This window comes from Balaenoptera physalus (genome assembly GCF_965194825.1).
Source record: "Balaenoptera physalus genome assembly, chromosome: 15".
In the NCBI taxonomy this organism is placed as follows: Eukaryota; Metazoa; Chordata; class Mammalia; order Artiodactyla; family Balaenopteridae; genus Balaenoptera; species Balaenoptera physalus.
The window spans coordinates 10,796,268-10,816,246 of NC_138894.1; the positions used below are offsets into that span (position 1 = coordinate 10,796,268).

Below are 19,979 nucleotides of genomic sequence, written 5' to 3' on the forward strand. Positions count from 1 at the left end.
TCCCGGGAGGGGCGGTGTGGAGAGTGACCTGTGCTTGCACACAGGCTTCTTGGTGGCTGCAGCAGTAACCGCAGTGTCTCATGCCTGTCTCTGGGGTCCGCGCTGATAGCCGCGGCTCGCGCCTATCTCTGGAGCTCATCTAGGCGGTGCTCTGAATCCCCTCTCCTCGCGCACCCTGAAACTATGGTCTCTTGCCTCCTCGGCAGTTCCAGACCTTTTCCCGGACTCCCTCCCCGCTAGCTGTGTCGCACTAGCCCCTTCAGGCTGTGTTCACGCAGCCAACCCCAGTCCTCTCCCTGGGATCCGACCTCCAAAGCCGGAGCCTCAGCTCCCAGCCCCCACCCGCCCCGGCGGGTGAGCAGACAAGCCTCTCGGGCTGGTAAGTGCTGGTCAGCACCGATCCTCTGTGCGGGAATCTCTCCGCTTTGCCCTCCGCACCCCTTTGCTGTGCTCTCCTTCGTGGCTCCGAAGCTTCCCCCACCCCGCCACTCCTGTCTCCTCCAGTGAAGGGGCTCCCTAGTGTGTGGAAACTTCTCCTCCTTCACAGCTCCCTCCCACTGGTGCAGGTCCCATCCCTATTCTATTGTCTGTTTTTTCTTTTCTCTTTTGCCCTATCCAGGTACGTGGGGAGTTTCTTGCCTTTTGGGAAGTCTGAGGTCTTCTGCCAGCGTTCAGTAGGTGTTCTGTAGGAGTTGTTCCACATGTAGATGTATTTCTGATGTATCTGTGGGGAAGAGGGCGATCTCCAGGTCTCACTCCTCCGCCATCTTGAAGGTCTCCTCACAACTCAGTCTTTTATTTGCTTTCAAATCATATCACTGGACCTACCCAACTCTATACTAAGAAACAGGGTAGGGGAGGAGTGGAGAAAAGAAAAAAGAGAAAGGAAGAAAGGAAAATGTATTGGGGGCAAAAAATAAAAAGCTTTAAAAGCCAGTGTATATTATGAGAAAAAGCATGTGTTGAATAAGACAGCACAGAAACCAAGAATACATGTGCTCACATGTGTGTGTGTAGAAAAAGTGTGTGTTGAATAAGACAGCACAGAAACCAAGAATATACGTGCTCACCACTTAGAATATCCAGTCCAGCAATACACAAAATGAAGGTTTATTCGGATAACATCATTTTTCACATCTACAGTAAATATACAGGGCAGATAAAGAAACAAATTGAATGTCAAAAGGTCATTACCAATCAAGAGTAGAGTGCGACAGGGCAAAGCAGAGTAGATGGCCCAGGGCAAGCCCATCACATACAGGAATGTAATATTGATATATTGCAAAGGAATCCACATACATCACTGGAGAAAAAAGGTTAATAAGTGAACGGTGTGAATATCTTTTTTGGTGGTGTATTTCCTTCTGTACTTTAGACTTCTGGGGGAGATAGATTTCTAGTAGTGAAAATACTGGATCAACATGATTAAACATTTTGGGGTAATCTCTCACACTGAAATGCTTTCCAAAAAAGGTTTTAAGACAATATAAGTCACATCAGCAGTGTATATGGAATACCCATTTCACTGAACCTGAATTAGCATAAAATAATATCTCATTGTTTCCAGCTGAATTTGCTTTGATAAAGAAATTAATGTCAATTAGTAGTGAACAGTAGTGAAATTGAACATTTTTGTATTTAACTTCTTTCGTCCATTTATCTGTTGGGGTCTGCTGACTTGGTTCAGAAAGGCAAGAGGGAGAGCATCACAAACTATCACCCAGAGAAAACTTATTTGCAGGAACCACTCTCAGTAACAGCAAAGAAGAGTACCTTTAGCCATGAAGCATATCCCCTTCCCCACCCCATCTCCCATATGAACCACCAGCAGATACCTATCTTGTGTACTTTCAGTGGTGAATAATAAAGAGGAAGCCAGCACACAGCATCCAAAGAAGAACATAAGAAAAAAATGAGGGAAAGAGCAGCAAAATTATCAAGAGATGAATAACACTCACTAAAAACGTTATCAGGGAATACATGAAAATTATGATCCAATATTTCACCATGAATTTAAAAATATACGAAGCCATCATCTCCTTGAAGGAAGAAAACAAAGCAGACATGCAAAAACTCAAGAATGTGATGGCAAGACAACAGGAAGAGATGAAATATGAAAAAGTCAGGAAAGAAGAAAAAAATCACAGAAATTAAGATGAAAATGGTGGAATATCAACAAAGAAAATATATGCTGGAACTCACTATAAGAAACTAGACAAGGTGAACACAAGCAGAAATAAAGTATTCTAAAACATTAGAGAGAAAATAATAGGAGACAGTCAAAGGAGAGCTATCATACTTTATACATAAAGTGAGTCACCAAAGAAGAAAACCAACCTGGCACAATGGTTAAGAAAATGAAGTGTTTGACTTCATGTCAAACTTTGGACAAGTTTCTTAACCACTTTCTTTCTTGGTTTCCCCATCACTAAAATGAGGATAATGTTAGTACCTACTCCATAGGGCTGTTAGGAAGTTTAAGTTGGTTAAAATTTGATAAGAGGCTGGAACAGTGCCTGGCATATTCCAAGCAATGTCCAAGTGTTTGTTAAATTTAAATATAATAATAAATAAAACAACAGAGCAGAAGAAGTATTTTAAAGTATAATTCAAGGAAACTTGCCTGAAATAGAAGTCTTAGGTGTTCATATTAAAGGGCACACTACATACCAGGGAATATCAACCACAGCAGTCAACGTTGAGACATATCCTAGGACTTAATGGATTTAAAGATTAAAAAAAAGAATCCTTTGGAGCAAAATGGCTGAATAAGATATCCCTTGATCATATCCCTGCCTCAACAACAATAATTTGGCATCCACCCACGGACAAAAGTGCCTTCATAGGAGCTTTGGGATCCAGGTAGGAGATTGTAAAGTCCAAGACCAAGGAGAGGTGTTTTGAGAAGGCAGGTCTGCCCCATGCTGCTGACTTAGCAACTATGCTCCCCGCTACAGAAACAGAAACAGCTTTGTGCCCCTGAGGACTTGACTACAGCCCTGTTTGGCTTGGTCCTGTCTCCAGCACCATATGCCAAAGGACCCAGGAGGAGCCATGTTCACCCGAGCATCAGGTAATAGACATACAGCCCTCGGTCCCAGCTGTGGACCCTGAATTGGCCCGTGAACCAGTTCCAGCCCCTCTTGGCCACAGTCTGGGAGCCCCTGGAGGTAAGCCCCCAAACTCAGTCAGACTGTAGATTCTGAATAGGCCCTGTAATTGGGGTCCAGCCCATCCCAGCCATTGTCCACAGTCTTGCTGGCACAGGGATCCTGCAGGAGACATACCTGTCTATATCCCCAGAGATCCAGAAAGGGCCCCATACTTGCCTCTAACCCCCTCACAGCCTCCGTCTGCCAGCAGTCCTTAGGGTCCAGGGCCCCAGTGGGAGACACTCCAGTCTGAACCCCCAGAAGGGCCCTGTACTGGGCTCCAACCTCAACACAGCTTCAGTCCACCAGCAGACCTGCCAGCAAGGGACCCAGTAGTGCACACTACTGTCTGTGCTCCAAGAGACTCTGAAAAGGACCTATACTCAGTTCCAGGCCCTCCCAGCCTCAGTCCACACCACTGAGCCCAACCTGCCCAGGGACCTGGTGGGAGACATATGCATCTGTGCCTCCAGGGCCAGGTCTGCAGACCTCAAACATGGCTATAGAATCTCAAACAACCCTGGGGCCCCATTCCAGCCCCTCCCAGACATGGTCCAGGGCCAGTCCTGCCCACCTAGGGGCTCATCCAGTGACCAGGCATCAGTCCTCCCAGGGATCTAGTGGGAGCCATGCCCCCTGCACACCTAGTAGTAGACCTGCTGTCTAAGGACCCAACTGTGGAACCTGAAGAGGATCCTTATCCCAGAACACCCTACTGAACAAGGTACTGGAGGCAGTCCCATTCACCCAGAGACCAGACAGGATCCATACCTGTCCCAGCCCCTGATAACAAGCCTGCCAACTGAAGATCCCACTAGAGACCCAGCAATAGCCATATAACTGGGTCTAACCCAGCACAACTGAGATTCCAGAGGTAGTCCATCAGCCCAGGGAACAGACAGGAGAAGGTTTTTACCTATGGAAACCAGTCTGTAAAGACTGGAAGAAGTGTATGCTTCTTCAAATGTACAGATACCAGTGCAAGGCTACATGAATCATTAAGAATCAGGCAAAGATGACACCATCAAAGGAATTAATAAAGTTCCAGTAACTGACCCCAAAGAAACGGAGATCTACAGATTACTTGAAAAAGAATTCAAAATAATCATCTTAAAGAAACTCAGTGAAATGCAAGAACACAGATAACTAAACAAAATCAGGAAAACAATGCATGAACAAAATGAGTTTAATAAAGAAATAGAAACCATAAAAAAGAACCAAAACAGAAATCCTAAACCTGAAGAATACAATGTCAGAACTGAAAAATTCAATAGAGAGCCTCAACAACAGACTTGATGGTGAAGCAGAATCAGAAAACTTGAAGACAGATCATTTGAAATTAGCCGATTAGAAGAACAAAAAGGAAAAAGAATGAAAAAGAGTGAAGAAAACCTGTATGAATTATGGGACACTTTCAAGCAAATGAATATTCACAACATAGGAGTCCCAGAAGGAAAAGACAGAAAGGGGCAGAAAGATTATTTAAAGAAATAATAGCTGAAAACTTCCCAAATCTAGAAAGGGATATGGACATCTAAGTAGAAGAATCTCAAAGGATCCCAAGCAAGACCAACCCAAAGAAGATCACTCTGAGACAAACTATCATCAAAATGTAAAAAGTCAAAGACAAAGAGAAAATTTTGAAAGCAGCAAGAGAAAAATGACTTATCATGAACAAGGGAACCCCATAAGGCTATAAGCAGATTTCTCTGCAGAAAGTCTGCAGGCCATGAGGGAATGGGATGATATGAAATATTCAAAGTGCTAAAAGCAAAAAACTGCCAACCAAGAAAACTATACCCAGCAAAACTGTCCTTCAGAAATGAAGGAGAGATAAAGAATTTCACAGACAAACAAAAGCTAAGGAAGTTCATCATCACTACATCTACCTTACAGAAATGCTAAAGGGAGTTGAAATGAAAGGATGCTAAGTAACAACTTAAAAATACATAAAAGTATAAAACTCACTGGTAAAGGTAATTATATAGTTCAATTCAGAATACCCAAACACTGTAATGGTGGTGTGTAAATCACTTTTATCTCTAGCACAGAAGTTAAACAATAATATTAAAAACAACTATAATAAGCTACAATAATAAATAAGCTACAATATGTATAAGCTATAATTATATACAGTATATAAGCTACAATAATTTGTTAATGGATGCACAAGATTAAAAAGATCAATAGCATAAAATGTGGGGAGGAGAGAGTAAAAGAGTAGTGGTTTTGTATGCAATTGAAAGTAAGTTGTTATCAGCTTAAAATAGACTGTTATATCTACAAGATGTTTTATGTAAGCCTTGTGGTAGCCACACATATACAAAAAATACAACAAAAACCTTTAGTAGTTACACAAAAAATAAAGATAAAGGAATTAAAGCGTACCACTACAAAAAATAAATCACAAAGGAAGACAGTAAGAGAGGAAGAAAGGAACAAAATAACTAAAAAAGTCATAAAATAAGATAATGGTAATAGTAAGTTCTTATCTATCAATAATTACATTAAATGTAAATGGACTAAGTTCTCCAATCGAAAGACACAAAGTGGCTGAATGGATAAAAAAAAACATACAACAACATGCTGCCTATAGGAGACTCACTTTAGCTTTAAGGACACACATAGGTTGAAAGTGAAGGGATGAAAAAAGATGTTCCATGCAAATGGTAACCAAAGGAGAGCAGCAGTGGCTATACTTATATCAGATAAAATAGCCTTTCAATTAAAACTGGTCACAAGAGACAAAGAAGGTCGCTATATAAAAAGGGACCAAGTGATAAAGGGACCAAGTCATTAAGAGGATATAACAATTGTAGATATATATGCACCCAACATTGAAGCACCTAAATATTTAAAGCAAATATTAATAGAACTGAAGGGAGAAATAGATAACAATGCAATAATAGTAGGGGACTTCAATACCCCACATTCAACAATGGTTACATCACCCAGAAAGAAAGTAAATAAGGAAACACTGTACTTGAACTATTCCTCAGACCAAATGGACCTGAGGCGCGTACAGAACAAACCACCAACAGCACCAGAATATACATACTTCTCAATTGCATCTGAAACATTCTCCAGGATAGAGCATATATTAAGTCACAAAATAAGCCTTAGCAAATGTAAGGAAACTGAAATCATACCAAGTATCTTTTCCAACCATAACAGTATGAAACTAGAAATTAATCAAAGGAGGAAAATGGAAAATTCACAAATGTGTGGAAATTAAACAACACACTCCTGAACAAAAAATGAGTCAAAGAAGACATCAAAAGAGAAATCAAAAAATATCTTGAAACAAATAGAAATGGAAACACAGAAAAAAAAATATCAAAACTTATGGAGTGCAGCAAAAGCCATTCTAAGAGGGAAGTGTATAGCAACAGCACCTACATTTAAAAGATAAAAAGAAAGATCACAGAAAAATGACCTAACTTTACACCTCAAGGAACTAAAGAACTAAATGAGTCCAAAGATGGCAGAAGTAACAAAGATCAGAGCAGAAATAAATGAAATATAGACAGGGAAAACAATAGAAAAGATCAACAAAACTAAGATGGTATTTTGAAAAGATAAAATTGACAAACCTTTAGCTAGACTAAGAAAAAAAGAGCAAAGACTCAGTGATCATGGGTTGCCTGTGCCCTGGTCATTGATAGTGCAGGGAGAGGAGTTACTGAAAGACATTTTTCCATGTTTGAAGGGCCCAGCTGTCCCTCCCAAACCCTGGATCTTTCTTTCACACACTATCTTTTTTCTCCTGCCATTCCCTTCAGAGCTCAGGCCTTTGCTGGCCCCCCTGTGATATGGTGACCAGGCTAGCGCCCAGACTGCAGGGGTTCACTTTGTCTTTGAAGTTAAGGAGTCTCTTGGCAGAAACCAGTCAATACATCTATATTTGGATCTCACACTGGAACGAGTTCCGATCAGTTCGGTGGGAGGTGGAAACCCTGTGACAGTGCCTTTGCTTAGTAGAATCCACAGATGCAACATGGTGCCCCCAAGAGGCATGTCTGGCTCCCAGATAACAGGTCAGCCTTAGATCTGGAGATTGTTGAGGAAGTCCCATGAGTCAGTGACCTTGGGGTGACTTGGGATCTGGGATTGCTGGTATTTCTCCCCAAGATTCCTATGGTTCGTGGACACCAGTGGGGCAGAGAATGGACAGTGAGGTCTCCACGTGAAGAGCTCCCTGCTGCCTGCTCAGAGCATCACAGGAGAACTGTTCACTCAGCATGAGCGATCAGGGGCAAAGCGCTGTGACTGGGGGCTTGGCGTCCCCTTTGGCTGGCTCTGAGTCCTGACAGCAGTGCCCTTGGAGAGCCGTGGACAGGGAAGGCTGGCCCTGGTCCCTCTGCTGTGCCTGGATGACTTCAATAACCAAGAGTTTTTTTCTTGAGTTGGCAGCTGCTCGTCATCATCATTTTCTCTCCATCCATCCATTCAATAAACCATATGGACCCACCCCCCACCCCCCAAAAAAGAGCAAAGACTCAAATAAAATTAGAAATGAAATCTAAATATGACACAATAGAAATACAAAGGATCATAAGAGACTATTATAAATAATCACATGCCAACAAATTGGATAACCTAAAAGAATGGATAAATTCCTAGAAATATAGAAACTACCAACACTGAATCATGAAGAAAAAGAAAATCTGGGCCAGGTGCCTGGAGGCATGTCGGCTGGGCCTTCAGTGGGCTTTTCAGGGACAAGGATGGCTATGGCCAGTGATTTCCACCTACGCTACTATGTAGGGCACAAGGGCAAGTTTGGATACGAGTTTCTGGAGTTTGAGTTTTGGCCAGATGGAAAACTTAGATACGCCAACAACAGCAATTATAAAAATGACATCATGATCAGAAGGGAGGCTTATGTACACAAGAGTGTAATGGAAGAACTGAAGAGAATTATTGATGACAGTAAATTACAAAAGAAGATGATGCTTTGTGGCCTCCCTCTGACAGGGCTGGCAGGCAGGAGGTTGAAATTGTAATTGGAGATGAACACATTTCTTTTACCACATCAAAAATAGGTTCTCTTATTGATGTTTAATCAGTCGAAGGATGCTGAAGGCCTTCGAGTATTTTACTATTTGGTACAGTACCTGAAATGTTTAGTTTTTAGTCTTATTGGATTACATTTCAAGATTAAACCAATCTAAATTGTAAAAAAAAAAAAGAAAAGAAAGAAAATCTGAACAGATTAAGAATTAATACCAATCCTCCTCAAGCTCTCCCAAAAAATTGAAAAAGAGGGAGCACTTCCAAGCTCATTTTATGAGGCCAGCTCTACCCTTATGCCAAAGCCAAACAATGACACTACAAGAAAAGTTCACTATAGACTAATATCACTAATGAATATGTATGCAAAAATTCTCAACAGAATACTAGCAAACCAAATTTAACAGCACATTAAAAGGTTCATACACCATGATCAAGTAGGATTTATCCCTGGGATGCAAAGATTGTTCAACATACACAAATTAATAAATGTGATACACCAAATCATGATTCTCTCAATAGATGCAGAAAAAGCATTTCACAAAATTCAACATTCTTCCGTGATAAATGAACACGAAGTGAACTCTCAAGAAACTGGGTACAGAAGGAACATACCTCAACATAATAAAAACCATACATGACAAACTCACAGCTAACATACTCAGTGGTGAAAGGTTGAAAGCTTTCCCACTAAGATCAGGAACAAGAAAAGAGTTTCCACTCTCACTACTCCCATTCAGCACAGTACTGGAAGTCCTAGCAAGAGCAATCAGTCAGGAAAAAAAAAACAAAACATCCAAATCAGACAGGCAGAAGTAAAACAGTCTGTTTGCAGATGATATGATCTTATATATAGAAAACCCTAAAAATTCCACCAAAAAACCTGTTAGAACTAATAAACAAATTCAGTAAAGTTGCAGGATACAAAATCAACAGGCAAAAATCAGTTGTGTTTCTATATACTAACAGCAAATTATCTGAAAAAGATATAAAGAAAACAATACCACTTATAATAGCATCAAAAATAATAAAATACTTAGAAACAAATTTAACCAAGATGTTGAAAGATCTGTATACTGACAAATTACAAGACATTGATAAAATAAATTGATGAAGACACAAATAAATGGAAAAATATCTCTTGTTTGTGAATCAGAATAATTAATATTGTTAAAATGTCTATATTACCCAAAGCCATCTATAGATTCAAGGCAATTCCTATTAAAATTCTAAAGGGGGCTTCCCTGGTGGCACAGTGGTTAAGAATCCGCCTGCCAATGTAGGGGACAGGGGTTCTAGCCCTGGTCCGGGAAGATCCCACATGCCGCAGAGCAACTAAGCCCGTGCGCCACAACTACTGAGCCTGCGCTCTAGAGCCCACGAGCCACAACTACTGAGCCCGTGTGCCACAACTACTGAAGCCCGCACGCCTAGAGCCTGTGCTCCCAAAAAGAGAAGCCACCGCAATGAGAAGCCCATGCACTGCAATGAAGAGTAGCCCCCGCTCGCTGCAACTAGAGAAAGCCCGTGAGTAGCAACGAAGACCCAACGCAGCCAAAAATTAAATTAATTAACTAATTAATTAATTTAAAAAAATTCCAAAGGCATTTTTCACAGAAATAGAAAAAAACAATCCTCAAATTCATATGGAACCACATAAGACCCTGAATATCCAAAGCAATCTTGGGAAGTAAGAACAAAGCTGGAGGCATCATGATTCCTGATTTTAAGCTCTATTACAACAGAATAGTAATCAAAACAATATGGTACTGGCATAAAAGTGACACACAGACCAATGGAACTGAATAAAGAACCCAGAAATAAACCCATGCATATACAGTCAACTAATACCTGACAAGGGAGCCAAGAATCCTCAATAGAAAAATTATAGTCTCTTCAATAAATGGTGTTGGAAAAACTGAATATGCACATGTGGAAGAATGAAATTGGACGCCTATATTATATCACTTACCAAATTAACTTGAAACAGATTAAAGACTTAAACATAAGACTTGAAACTGTAAAATACTAGAAGAAAACATAGGGGGAAAGCTCCTTGATACTGGTTTTGGCAACAATTTTTTGGATATGACACCAATAGAGCAAGCAACAAAAGCAAAAATAAACAAGTGGGGCTACATCAAACTAAAAATCTTCTGCACAGCAAAAGAAACAATCAGCAAAATAAAAGGCAACTTACAGAATGGAAGTAAATATTTACAAGCCATCTATCTTAGAGGAAGTTAATATGCAAAATATATAAGGAACTCATACAACTTAATAGCAAAATACAAACAATCCAATTAAAATGGACAAAGGATTTGAATAGATATTTTTCAAGAAAAGGCATACAAATGGCCAACAGATATATGGAAAGGTGCTCAACATCACTAATTACCAGGGAAATGCAAAAGATATCCCCGCACACCTGTTAGAATGGCTATTATCAAAAAGACAAGAGACAACAGTGTTGGTGTGGAGGTAGAGAAAAGGGAACCTTTGTGCACTGTTGGTGTGAAATGTAAATTGGTGAAGCCACTATGGAAAACAGGATGGAGGTTCCTAAAAAAAATTGAAAATAGAACTACCATATGATCCAGCAATCCCACTTCTGGGTATATAGAGAAAGGAAATGAAATCACTATTTTGAAGAGATATCTACACTCCCATGTCCATTCCAGAATTATCTACAATATTCAAGACATGGAAGTAACTGAAGCATCCACTGACAGATGAATGGATAAAGAAAATGTGATTTTATAAATTTTTTATGGGTATAAAAATTTGAAGTATATCAATGCAATATTACTCATCCATGAGAAAGAAGGAAATCCTGTCATTTGCAACAACATGGATGGACCTTGAGGGCATTATGCTAAGTGAAATAAGTCAGATAGAGAAAGACAAATACTGTATGATCTCACGTACATGTGGAAACAAAAAAAGCCAAACTTATAGAAAGAGAGAGTAGAATAGTCATTGCCAGGGGCTGGGGCTGAGAGAAATGGGGAGAAATTGGTCAAAGGGTGCAAACTTTCAGTTATTAGATGAATAAGTCCTGGGGATCTAATGTACAGCGTGGTGACTATATTTAACAATACAGTATTATACACTTGAAGGTTGCTAATTGAATGTTCCCACCACACACAAAAAAATGTAATTATGTGAGGTGATGGATGCGTTAGCTAAGCTTATTGTGATAATCATTTCACAATATATATATGTGTATTACCTCATCCCATTGTACACCTTAAATTTTCACAATACTATATGTCAATTTTAACTCAATAAAGCTGGTGGAATAAAAGAAACCTCTGAGCAACCAGGCAAAAAGATAAAGTCACTTACAAAAGAAAAAAATCCAGTTGGCCTTGGATTTCTTCTCGGCAGCACACACTATGAGAAGACACCGCAGCACAACCCATAACACACACAAGACCAACAAAAAGTGAGCCAAGGGCTTTCTATCCAGCCAAGTTGTCCTTTAAGTATAAAGACGTAGAAAAGAACATGTGGAAACCCTGGGACTATTGTTCCTCTGATTCCCTCCTTGAGGAAACTATTAGAAGATAAATTTTAGCCAACCAAGAGGTGGCTGGGGAAACCAAAGGAGATGGACTACAAGTGAGAACAGAATGTACTTAACAGCAGAACTAAAACTAAAACAAACATGAGAATTGGGATGACAGAAGAAAAGTAAAGGTGATAAAAAAACTTAGTCTTTAAGTTGCTTACCTAGTGGTAATAACAATAGGGTAACCCACTGGTCATGGCAATAACAGCAGTTATAATTATTGACTGGCTAACTATGTGCCAGGTACTACATAAAACACTGTGTGTGTGTGTGTGTGTGTGTGTGTGTGTGTGTGTGTGTGTGTATACACAGCGTTTCATACAGTGTATACACACATATACACATATATACACACACGCATATATATATATATATATATATATATTCCTAACAACCAATAAGGTAAACATCATCATCCCCATTCATAAATAAGAAAGCTAAAGCTCAGATTAGTTAAGTACCTTAACCACGATCACACAGCTAAGTGACAAATCCAAACCCAGGCCTGACTCCAAAGCCCAGGCTCTTGATTTTACTGCATTTGAGTTCATTGAACATAGGACAGTGCCTTATTCCTCTCTGTCTCCTCATCATTTAACACAACTAATATAATATAATATAGCATAATATAATATAATATAATAATAACAATCTATTATTCCCATTTTATAGATGAGGAAAGGAAGCAGAAAGGTTAAATGACTTTCCCAAAGTTACATAGCTACTTAATCGACGGGGCAGCTAGCATGGCTCTAGAGCAGCGCTATCCAATACTAATTCAATAGTAGGTGAACCACATGTATAATTTCCAATTTTCTAGTAGCCAAATCTTAGAAAAAACTTAATTTTATTAATATATTTGATGTAACCCATATGTTCATATTATCATTTTCACATATAATCTATATTAAAAACTATTCATGTCATAATTTACATCTTTTCCTCACTCAGTCTTTGAAATCCAGGGTGTATTTTATACTTACAGCACATCTCAAATTGGACTCACATTTCAGGGCTCAGTAGCCACATGTGGTCAGTGGCTCCCATATTTAACAGAGCAGCTCCAAAGCTACATGTGGCACCAACTTAATAGCACACAAACTCTCCATTTTCCATTCTCCAGCATTGATTCCTGAAGTTATTTTATAAAATCAAAAAACAAAGTAACTAGTTATATTATCTACCTCCACAGAAAACACATCCTGGGGTTAGGGTTTCACTCTTATAAAAAAGGTTGTATTTATGCGTGTCGTTGGATCATATTTTTGATGGTAATCTGTTCTCCCTATACTTTCTCTTCCCCACCCACTCCCTCCACATTCAAGCAGCCATTCTCCTTGCCCCAAAGAAGGCAGAGCAGAAAGATGAAATAGGTTGCAAGACATTCTGGCTTTTTCTTTTTAAGCCTAACCCCTGAGGAGAGGCGCTGGGGTTTACAGAGCAGGCAGCGTTAAGAAGCAGGAGGTAAAGAGGAGTCATCCCAGATTAGAAGGAGGTTCCCCTTGGCTTGTGGGAGAGGAGGAGAGCATCCCAGGAGAGGGTGGGAACTGGCTCCGTGTCTTTGCAGCACCTTGGGAGGAAGGCGCAGGGTGAACGAGGGTGGGGCAGAGTCTGCAAACGACTCCCACATCCAAAGCCAGCATGGGAGCAGCAGAGAACCGCTCAACCTGGAGTGGCCATGAGACAGGGACAATGGGTATTTATAGGGCGGTTTGCAGGAAGAGATGTCTAATTACTAGAGACCCCTCCCGATGCCTTAGCACTGCCTAGGATCTCCAAGCTTTGGGAAAAGCTCAGGAGGAGTCCCTGGGAACGACTGGGGTTAATTTCCCCCCAATCCACTGGGATAGAAGGGCACTGGAATCAAAAATTAAACTGAATTCTAGAAATCAAAGAAAGTGTCTGGCTGGACTTGTTTTTGTGACCAGACATTCATATCTGCCACTTAGGGGGCCTCACTTGAGCCTGCCAGGAGCAGTGGGCAGTGTCCCCCCACAAACCATTACACCAGAGCCAGTTCATCTCCAGTGGATGGCTGTAACCCAGGAGGAACTGGAGTGCTGAGGGGTGTGGCCTCTCAGAAGTCACTGCTGACTTGGGGAACACCGGTGGCCTGGGATGAAACCGAGTTTCAAAGACTATCACAGAATACTTTTAAGTCCTGATCAGACACAAAGCAATCAGCAAAAAGGCCACTTGTTGGAGTTTGCTTAAATGATTAGTTTCCCTGACTCCCTGAGAAGACCCAGAAATAGAGGGGTGTAGAAGATGATTTTCAGGCCACTATTTCAGACTCTGAGGAAAGAAGCACTATTTCAGCGGCAGCGGCAGCAGCAGCCAAAGCTCTACTAGACGGGACAGATGAAGACCATCACTGCAGCCAAGCCCCGGCTGCCACTGTAATAGGGAAGAACGAATCTGACTCCATGTTAGATCTGTTCCTTTTACTTTAACCCTTTGTGCTTTGTTGCTTGTGCTTAATCGTGCTGGCTCTGCACCTTTTGTAAAAGAATGTTGCCTATAGCCTGAAGTATACAGGATAGCCTACTCTCAGGGCTCTGACCTTTCAGAGTCCATTCATACAGAGATAAAAAGCTGCAGAACAGAGAATAACATTTGTCTTGTTGGAGGTTTACAGGAACATCGTGACCTGACCTATGTGGACAGCTGCAAGAGCAAAGGAATCCAACACCAAGAAGTCTGCAACAACCAACCACACCCCTCCCTCACCTGGCCTTTAAAAGTGCTTTGCTGAAACCCTTCAAGGAGTTCGGGGTTTTTCTGGGCACAAGCCACCCATCTCCTTGTGTGTCCCTGCAGTAAACCTTTCTCTACTCAAAACTCTGACATTTCTGTACTGTTTGGCCTCACTATGGATCAGGCACATGAACTTGCATTCAGTAACACCATGTTTAAAGACTTCAGGAAGATAGGCAGGCGCACTGTCCACAGATCCCTACAAGCCAGGTGCCAAGACAAGGAGACCCCCGCTACCTGCCCATCAGGCCTACCCCTTAACCTGCGGTCAGAGACTGCTAGGAGACTGTGGGGGAGGGAGAGCCCATACCCAGGGCAAGAATGGGCAAAGCGTTGCTCAGTCCTGGAGAGAAATCTTTTCCAAGGAAAAATGCCTGGAGTTCAGGAAAGGTCAACATGCCTCTGTTTTATTTTGCTTATAAGTGAGATGAATATTTCACAGTACACAGAGACTGTGAAGAGAACCCACACTCATTAACAGGGAAGGAAAGCCAGACTTCAGGGGACTGGGTGGCACAGCGGAGCTCCAGAAGGTAGCATCATCACTCTGGTCCCACAGCAATCTAGGCTCTGTTGGTACCCTTTCCCCTCCCCGGTCAATAGTCAAAGAGAGTAGTTAAACAGAGAAAGAGGCAAGGACACCTACGTGGAAGGTGCTGGCTACACAACAGAGCAGCCACCCCCCTGCTGTACGCCCCGTGAATATAAACATGAGCAGGGACCCAGCCAACTGTGGGCGGAAAGCCAAGGGGAAGGATGGCTATGAGGAGGAAAAGTGTAGAGCTACAGCTTCAGGTCAGCGTCACCTGCCCTATTAAATCCCCCATGCTTCTTACATCTAAATCACAGATCCTGCTCCCCGCAGTGAGGGGAATCCATCCGAGGCTGATGGAGCATTCCTACATGGGATGGAGCCTGCGCCGGAAGAAAGCAGAATCTCTAAGGCAGAAAGTCATCCTTGGAAGGGAAAGGGGAGAAGTCTACTCAGTGCCCAGGTTCATGAACTCAACTCCTGGGAGCCTGAGATTATGACCCACCCAGCCAAGTGCTGCCAACGTCCTGGGATCCCGGTGCAAGCCAGTGATCCAGCCCCGCCCTCGTGCAGGTGAGAAGCCATTCCTTTCTAGAAACAGAGATTTGCTTCAGGAGATGTGGATGGCTGGGATCATGTCATGAGGTAGTATGAGATATTGCACCCTACATATACACACACACACACACACACACACACACACACACACACACACCGCAGAATATTATTCAGCCCTTAAAAGGAAGGAAATTCTGACTCATGCTATGACATGGATGAACCTTGAGAACATTATGCTAAACAAAATAAGCCAGTCACAGAATGACAAATATTGTATGACTCCACTTATATGGGGTATCTAGAGCAGTCAGATTCAGAGACAGAAAGTAGAATGTTAAGTGCTGAGGGCTGTGGGGAGGGACAAATGGGAAGTTGTTTAATGGGTACAGAGTTTCAATTTTCCGAAATGGAGAGAGTTCTGGAGACCAGGTTGCACAGCAAGGTGAATGTACCTGACACCTCACTACTGAATTTAGGGAATATACTTAACACTTAGAAATGGCTACAATGGTAAATTTTATGTTACGTACATTTCACAACAATTTTTAAAACTATTATTTTGACTACAGAGGTTTTTTGCATTGATGTGGTACATGAGGTGATGGTAACTCACAGGCTAAAAAGCCAATTACCTAGAAACCTCAATGTTAGAAACAGTAGGACATTTCTTTCAGTTGCCAGTTCACTTCTCTGAGCAATGCTTCTCTAGCCCCTCACTTGATAGTCTGTCTTTTCTACACCACAGAAGGCAAAATTATCTCCCAAGGAGACACCCTCCCTTCCCAAGCTAGAGAGGGCCTGAGGAAACTCATACTGATAAATGCTTGAGACAAATGATGGAGAAGCAGGGAGGGGAAACTGATCAGGGAAAGATTGGAGAACTGCCTCTGACCCCGACTGAGGTTGAAAACCACACATTTCCCAAACAAAAATCGTCTCAAGGATTTCTGGCCAGTTTTTGAGTGGGAGAGGTAGGCTCTGAAATGTTGGCATTTCTGGGACATTCTGATGGATTGAGGAGACAAGATCCCATATTTAGGATCTGGGACACTCTTCCTAAATTCAGAACATGTGATCACTGAAATGGCATTAGAACTGCAGGCCACGCTCTGAGCATTTCACTCTAAGAAAAATGTTTTTATCTGTAATTTGATTTGTATGCTTCACAAGGGTTGGAAAGATGGTAGTTGTTGAAAATGTAAGCTATGCAGCCAGACATGCTTCCCTCTATAACTAAGTTGCCAAGGAACACATAGGCCCAAATTAAACCCCATTTATGGACATTGGCACACCTTGGGGAGCTGGTGACATCTCACATTCTTTACCTTCATTGATTCATTGCCCACTAGGCTTAATCTTGTAAATTACTTCCAAAGGCACAGCATACATCCTAAATAATTTTTTTTCTTAGATTACCATCAATCTTGCTTATCAATTGACATTTTCTCAAATTCCCTGGAGATGTCCACCTCACCATCAGAGCAAAGCTGTAAGTTACCTAAGGCAGCGGCCCTGACGAGCTCGATGGGAACCTCTCCCCAGCTCTGCTTTGGGGCACTAAGAATCTGAATCCACAAAGTGTGTGTCTAGGACACACTCTGTGATTCAACCCCCTGCCTGGGTCTCCACCTGACCCCCTAGACCGGGATTGCAAGTGCCTCCTACCCAGTCCCAGGGCCCTTCTCCCAGGAGCCTTTGCAACACTGTTATGTAAACAGAGGAAACTTACAAGCACGTGTACCCTGCAGCTTCTCCCCCAGCCCCAAACAACCCCCAAAGAGTAATTCCTGCCTTGTTTGAAGCTAGAAAGCCTTCTGTTGATTAGTACAAATGAGCAGCAAGGTGGAGGTGGGGATGGGCTTTCTCAGACTTCTAACTACCCCTGTGCTGCAGCATGCCACAGTCCCACAGGAGCTGCCTTCCCTGCTCTTCTCCACGGCGTTTACTCAGTGTATTTGGCACTTGGCAATTTCATAAGCTCCCCAAAGAAACTCCCACCTCCTGCTTTCTGAGGAACCTTCTAGTCCTGGTTTCCCGAATCACAGTACTACTTCTCACTGATTTCCTGACCTTATTCTCTACGCCTGTTAAAGTCTCTGATCACATCCTTTGAATGAAAGGGGAAGTTCATTCAGCCTCCATAGAGGTTCCTGTGTGGCCTTGGCCCTCACAGGAGGCAGGTCCATCCCTCACGTGCATCTAGAAACACCGCCATCACTGATGGGGAGGCAGCAGAAAACCCACAAGAAGTGAGGGCATCCTCGCTACAGCTTCCAGCCAACCTGGGCAACAGAGCAGCTCTGCCTTGCCAAGCACTAAGAGTGCACTGACACGCCCGGGGCCACGTCTCCAGAAGTTTCCCAAGTTAGGAAACACATCTCACTGAGGCCACTTCCCTAGGTCATACACTTATGCCTGGTTGCCAGGCTGCCAAATTCCCCATTAACATCCATGAACTCTGCCCTTGCACCACATGAATAATACAAAAGATACAGTGAGTCCTGCCCTAGTGCTAAGGCTAGGGATCATCTGAAGTTATTAAGACATAAAGTACACTGTTTCTTTTCCATCCCAGGTACCTGGAGGGAGTTTTCCTTTCAGCTTCCTTGAATTCCAAGTAATTACACTGTCACCATCCTTAATGGGGAAGGCAGGAAGTTCCACGCACTCTGTTCTCTCTGCAAATGCATGGAATCTGAAACAGGAAGAGATATGCCACATTAGGCTAGTAAGTGGTATCTGCGCATTACTATTCATTCTCCCAAGACTGTGAACTTGCTCTGCTGTGGTGCTAAGCATCTTCCAAGTGTTCACTGCTTTCCCCTGTGCCTTGTCAATTCCCACAAACAAAAGACAGGAAGGTGGAGGACACCAGAGAATCGAGGAGCCATTGGGATTTTAACTGATGACTCTTCTGTTCATTAGAGGATACTGAGCTCAACCAAACGGTTTATCAGCCCTGGAAAAATGATACCCTGTGCTTAGACTTATTCTTTTGTTCCCAGGGTTCAGTCATGTAAACACAGTTTTGACAAGCCCAGAGGCTAATGAGGGGCCCAACAGTGCCCAGAGCCCTGCGGGTTCACTGCTGAAAGCTGGTGACAAGAGGCAGCGTTGGCTCATCTGCCCACTGCTGATGGGCTTCAGTCAACGTCCACTTGGCAAATGCACACTTCCCCAGGACCTGAGCATCAGCACTAATGAAAAGAACTCAGTGTGGGCACGTTTCTAAGGCGACCCTTCCAAGTGTGGTCCTAGCAGCAGCAGCAGTACCTGGGAGCTGGCTAGGGATGCACATTCCCCGCAGCCCCACCTGGATCTGCCGAGGCAGAATATGCACTTTAACAAGATCCCCAGGGCATTCATGAGCAGCTTGAAGCTAAAAAAGCGCTCACGTACCAATGTTCATAGCAGCACTATTCACAACAATCAAGATATGGAAGCAACCTAAATGTCCACTGACAGATGAATGGATAAAGAAGATGTGGCACATACATACAATGGAATATTCCTCAGCCATAAAAAAGAATGAAATAATGCCATTTGCAGCAACATGGATGGACCTAGAGATTATCATACGAAGTAAACCAGACAAAGACAAATATCATACGATATCACTTATACGTGGAATCTAAAAAAAAGATACAAATGAACTTATTTACAAAACAGAAACAGACTCATAGACATAGAAGACAAACTTATAGTGACCAAAGGGGTAAGGGGGGGAGGCATAAATTAGGAGTTTGGGATTAAAATATGTACACTATTGTATATAAAATAGATAACCAACAAGGACCTACTGTATAGCACAGGGAACTATACTCAATATCTTGTAATAATCTATAATGGAAAAGAATCTAAAAAAGAATATATATATATACACATGTATACATACATACACATATATGTGTATAAAACTGAATCACTTTGCCGTATACCTGAAACTAACACACCATTGGAAATCAACTATATTTCAATTAAAAAACATTTTTTTAAGCACTGGTGTAGTGTTCCAGGTGATGATGGGCTAAATCGCACCCTCAAAGCCAGTTGTCTGGAAACCAAAAAATCAGTAATAGCAGGAAATTTCTTTCAGATGGCAGAGGAGATCTCTGAGTAATGCTCCTCCAGCCTCCCAAGAGTACCATCCCTGCCTATCGCCACTCATGACGCAAAAAGAATCCTGAAACACGAGCTGGGATGGACAGAAGGATGGGCAGATGGCGGGAGAGGTCGTGGGCCTTCCCTGGGCCATAGAAGGCCTCAGTCTTGTCTATTTCTAAAGGGTTTCAGGTGACACTGGGACAATGAAAGCAGGGGCTTCCTCCAAAACAGAAATGCCCAGTTTCCTTCGTCCCATTGTTACCAACCTGGGTTCTCAGACTCTTTAATC

General features: G+C 42.2%; 1 protein-coding gene and 1 pseudogene across 2 annotated transcripts in view; one reads left to right on the forward strand and one right to left on the reverse strand.

Moving 5' to 3' along the window:
- VWA3B (von Willebrand factor A domain containing 3B) overlaps positions 1–19,979 on the reverse strand; it is a 215,020-nt gene that overhangs the window by 147,349 nt on the left and 47,692 nt on the right. Inside the window, exon 7 of the mRNA XM_082427390.1 lies at positions 18,166–18,281. Within this exon, the coding sequence (XP_082283516.1) occupies positions 18,166–18,281 (116 nt within the window). The remainder of the gene's footprint in view (positions 1–18,165; positions 18,282–19,979) is intronic.
- Positions 508–18,159, forward strand: LOC309644039 (protein mago nashi homolog 2 pseudogene; annotated as a pseudogene). Its single transcript has one exon. The product of its transcript is annotated as a protein mago nashi homolog 2 pseudogene (transcript).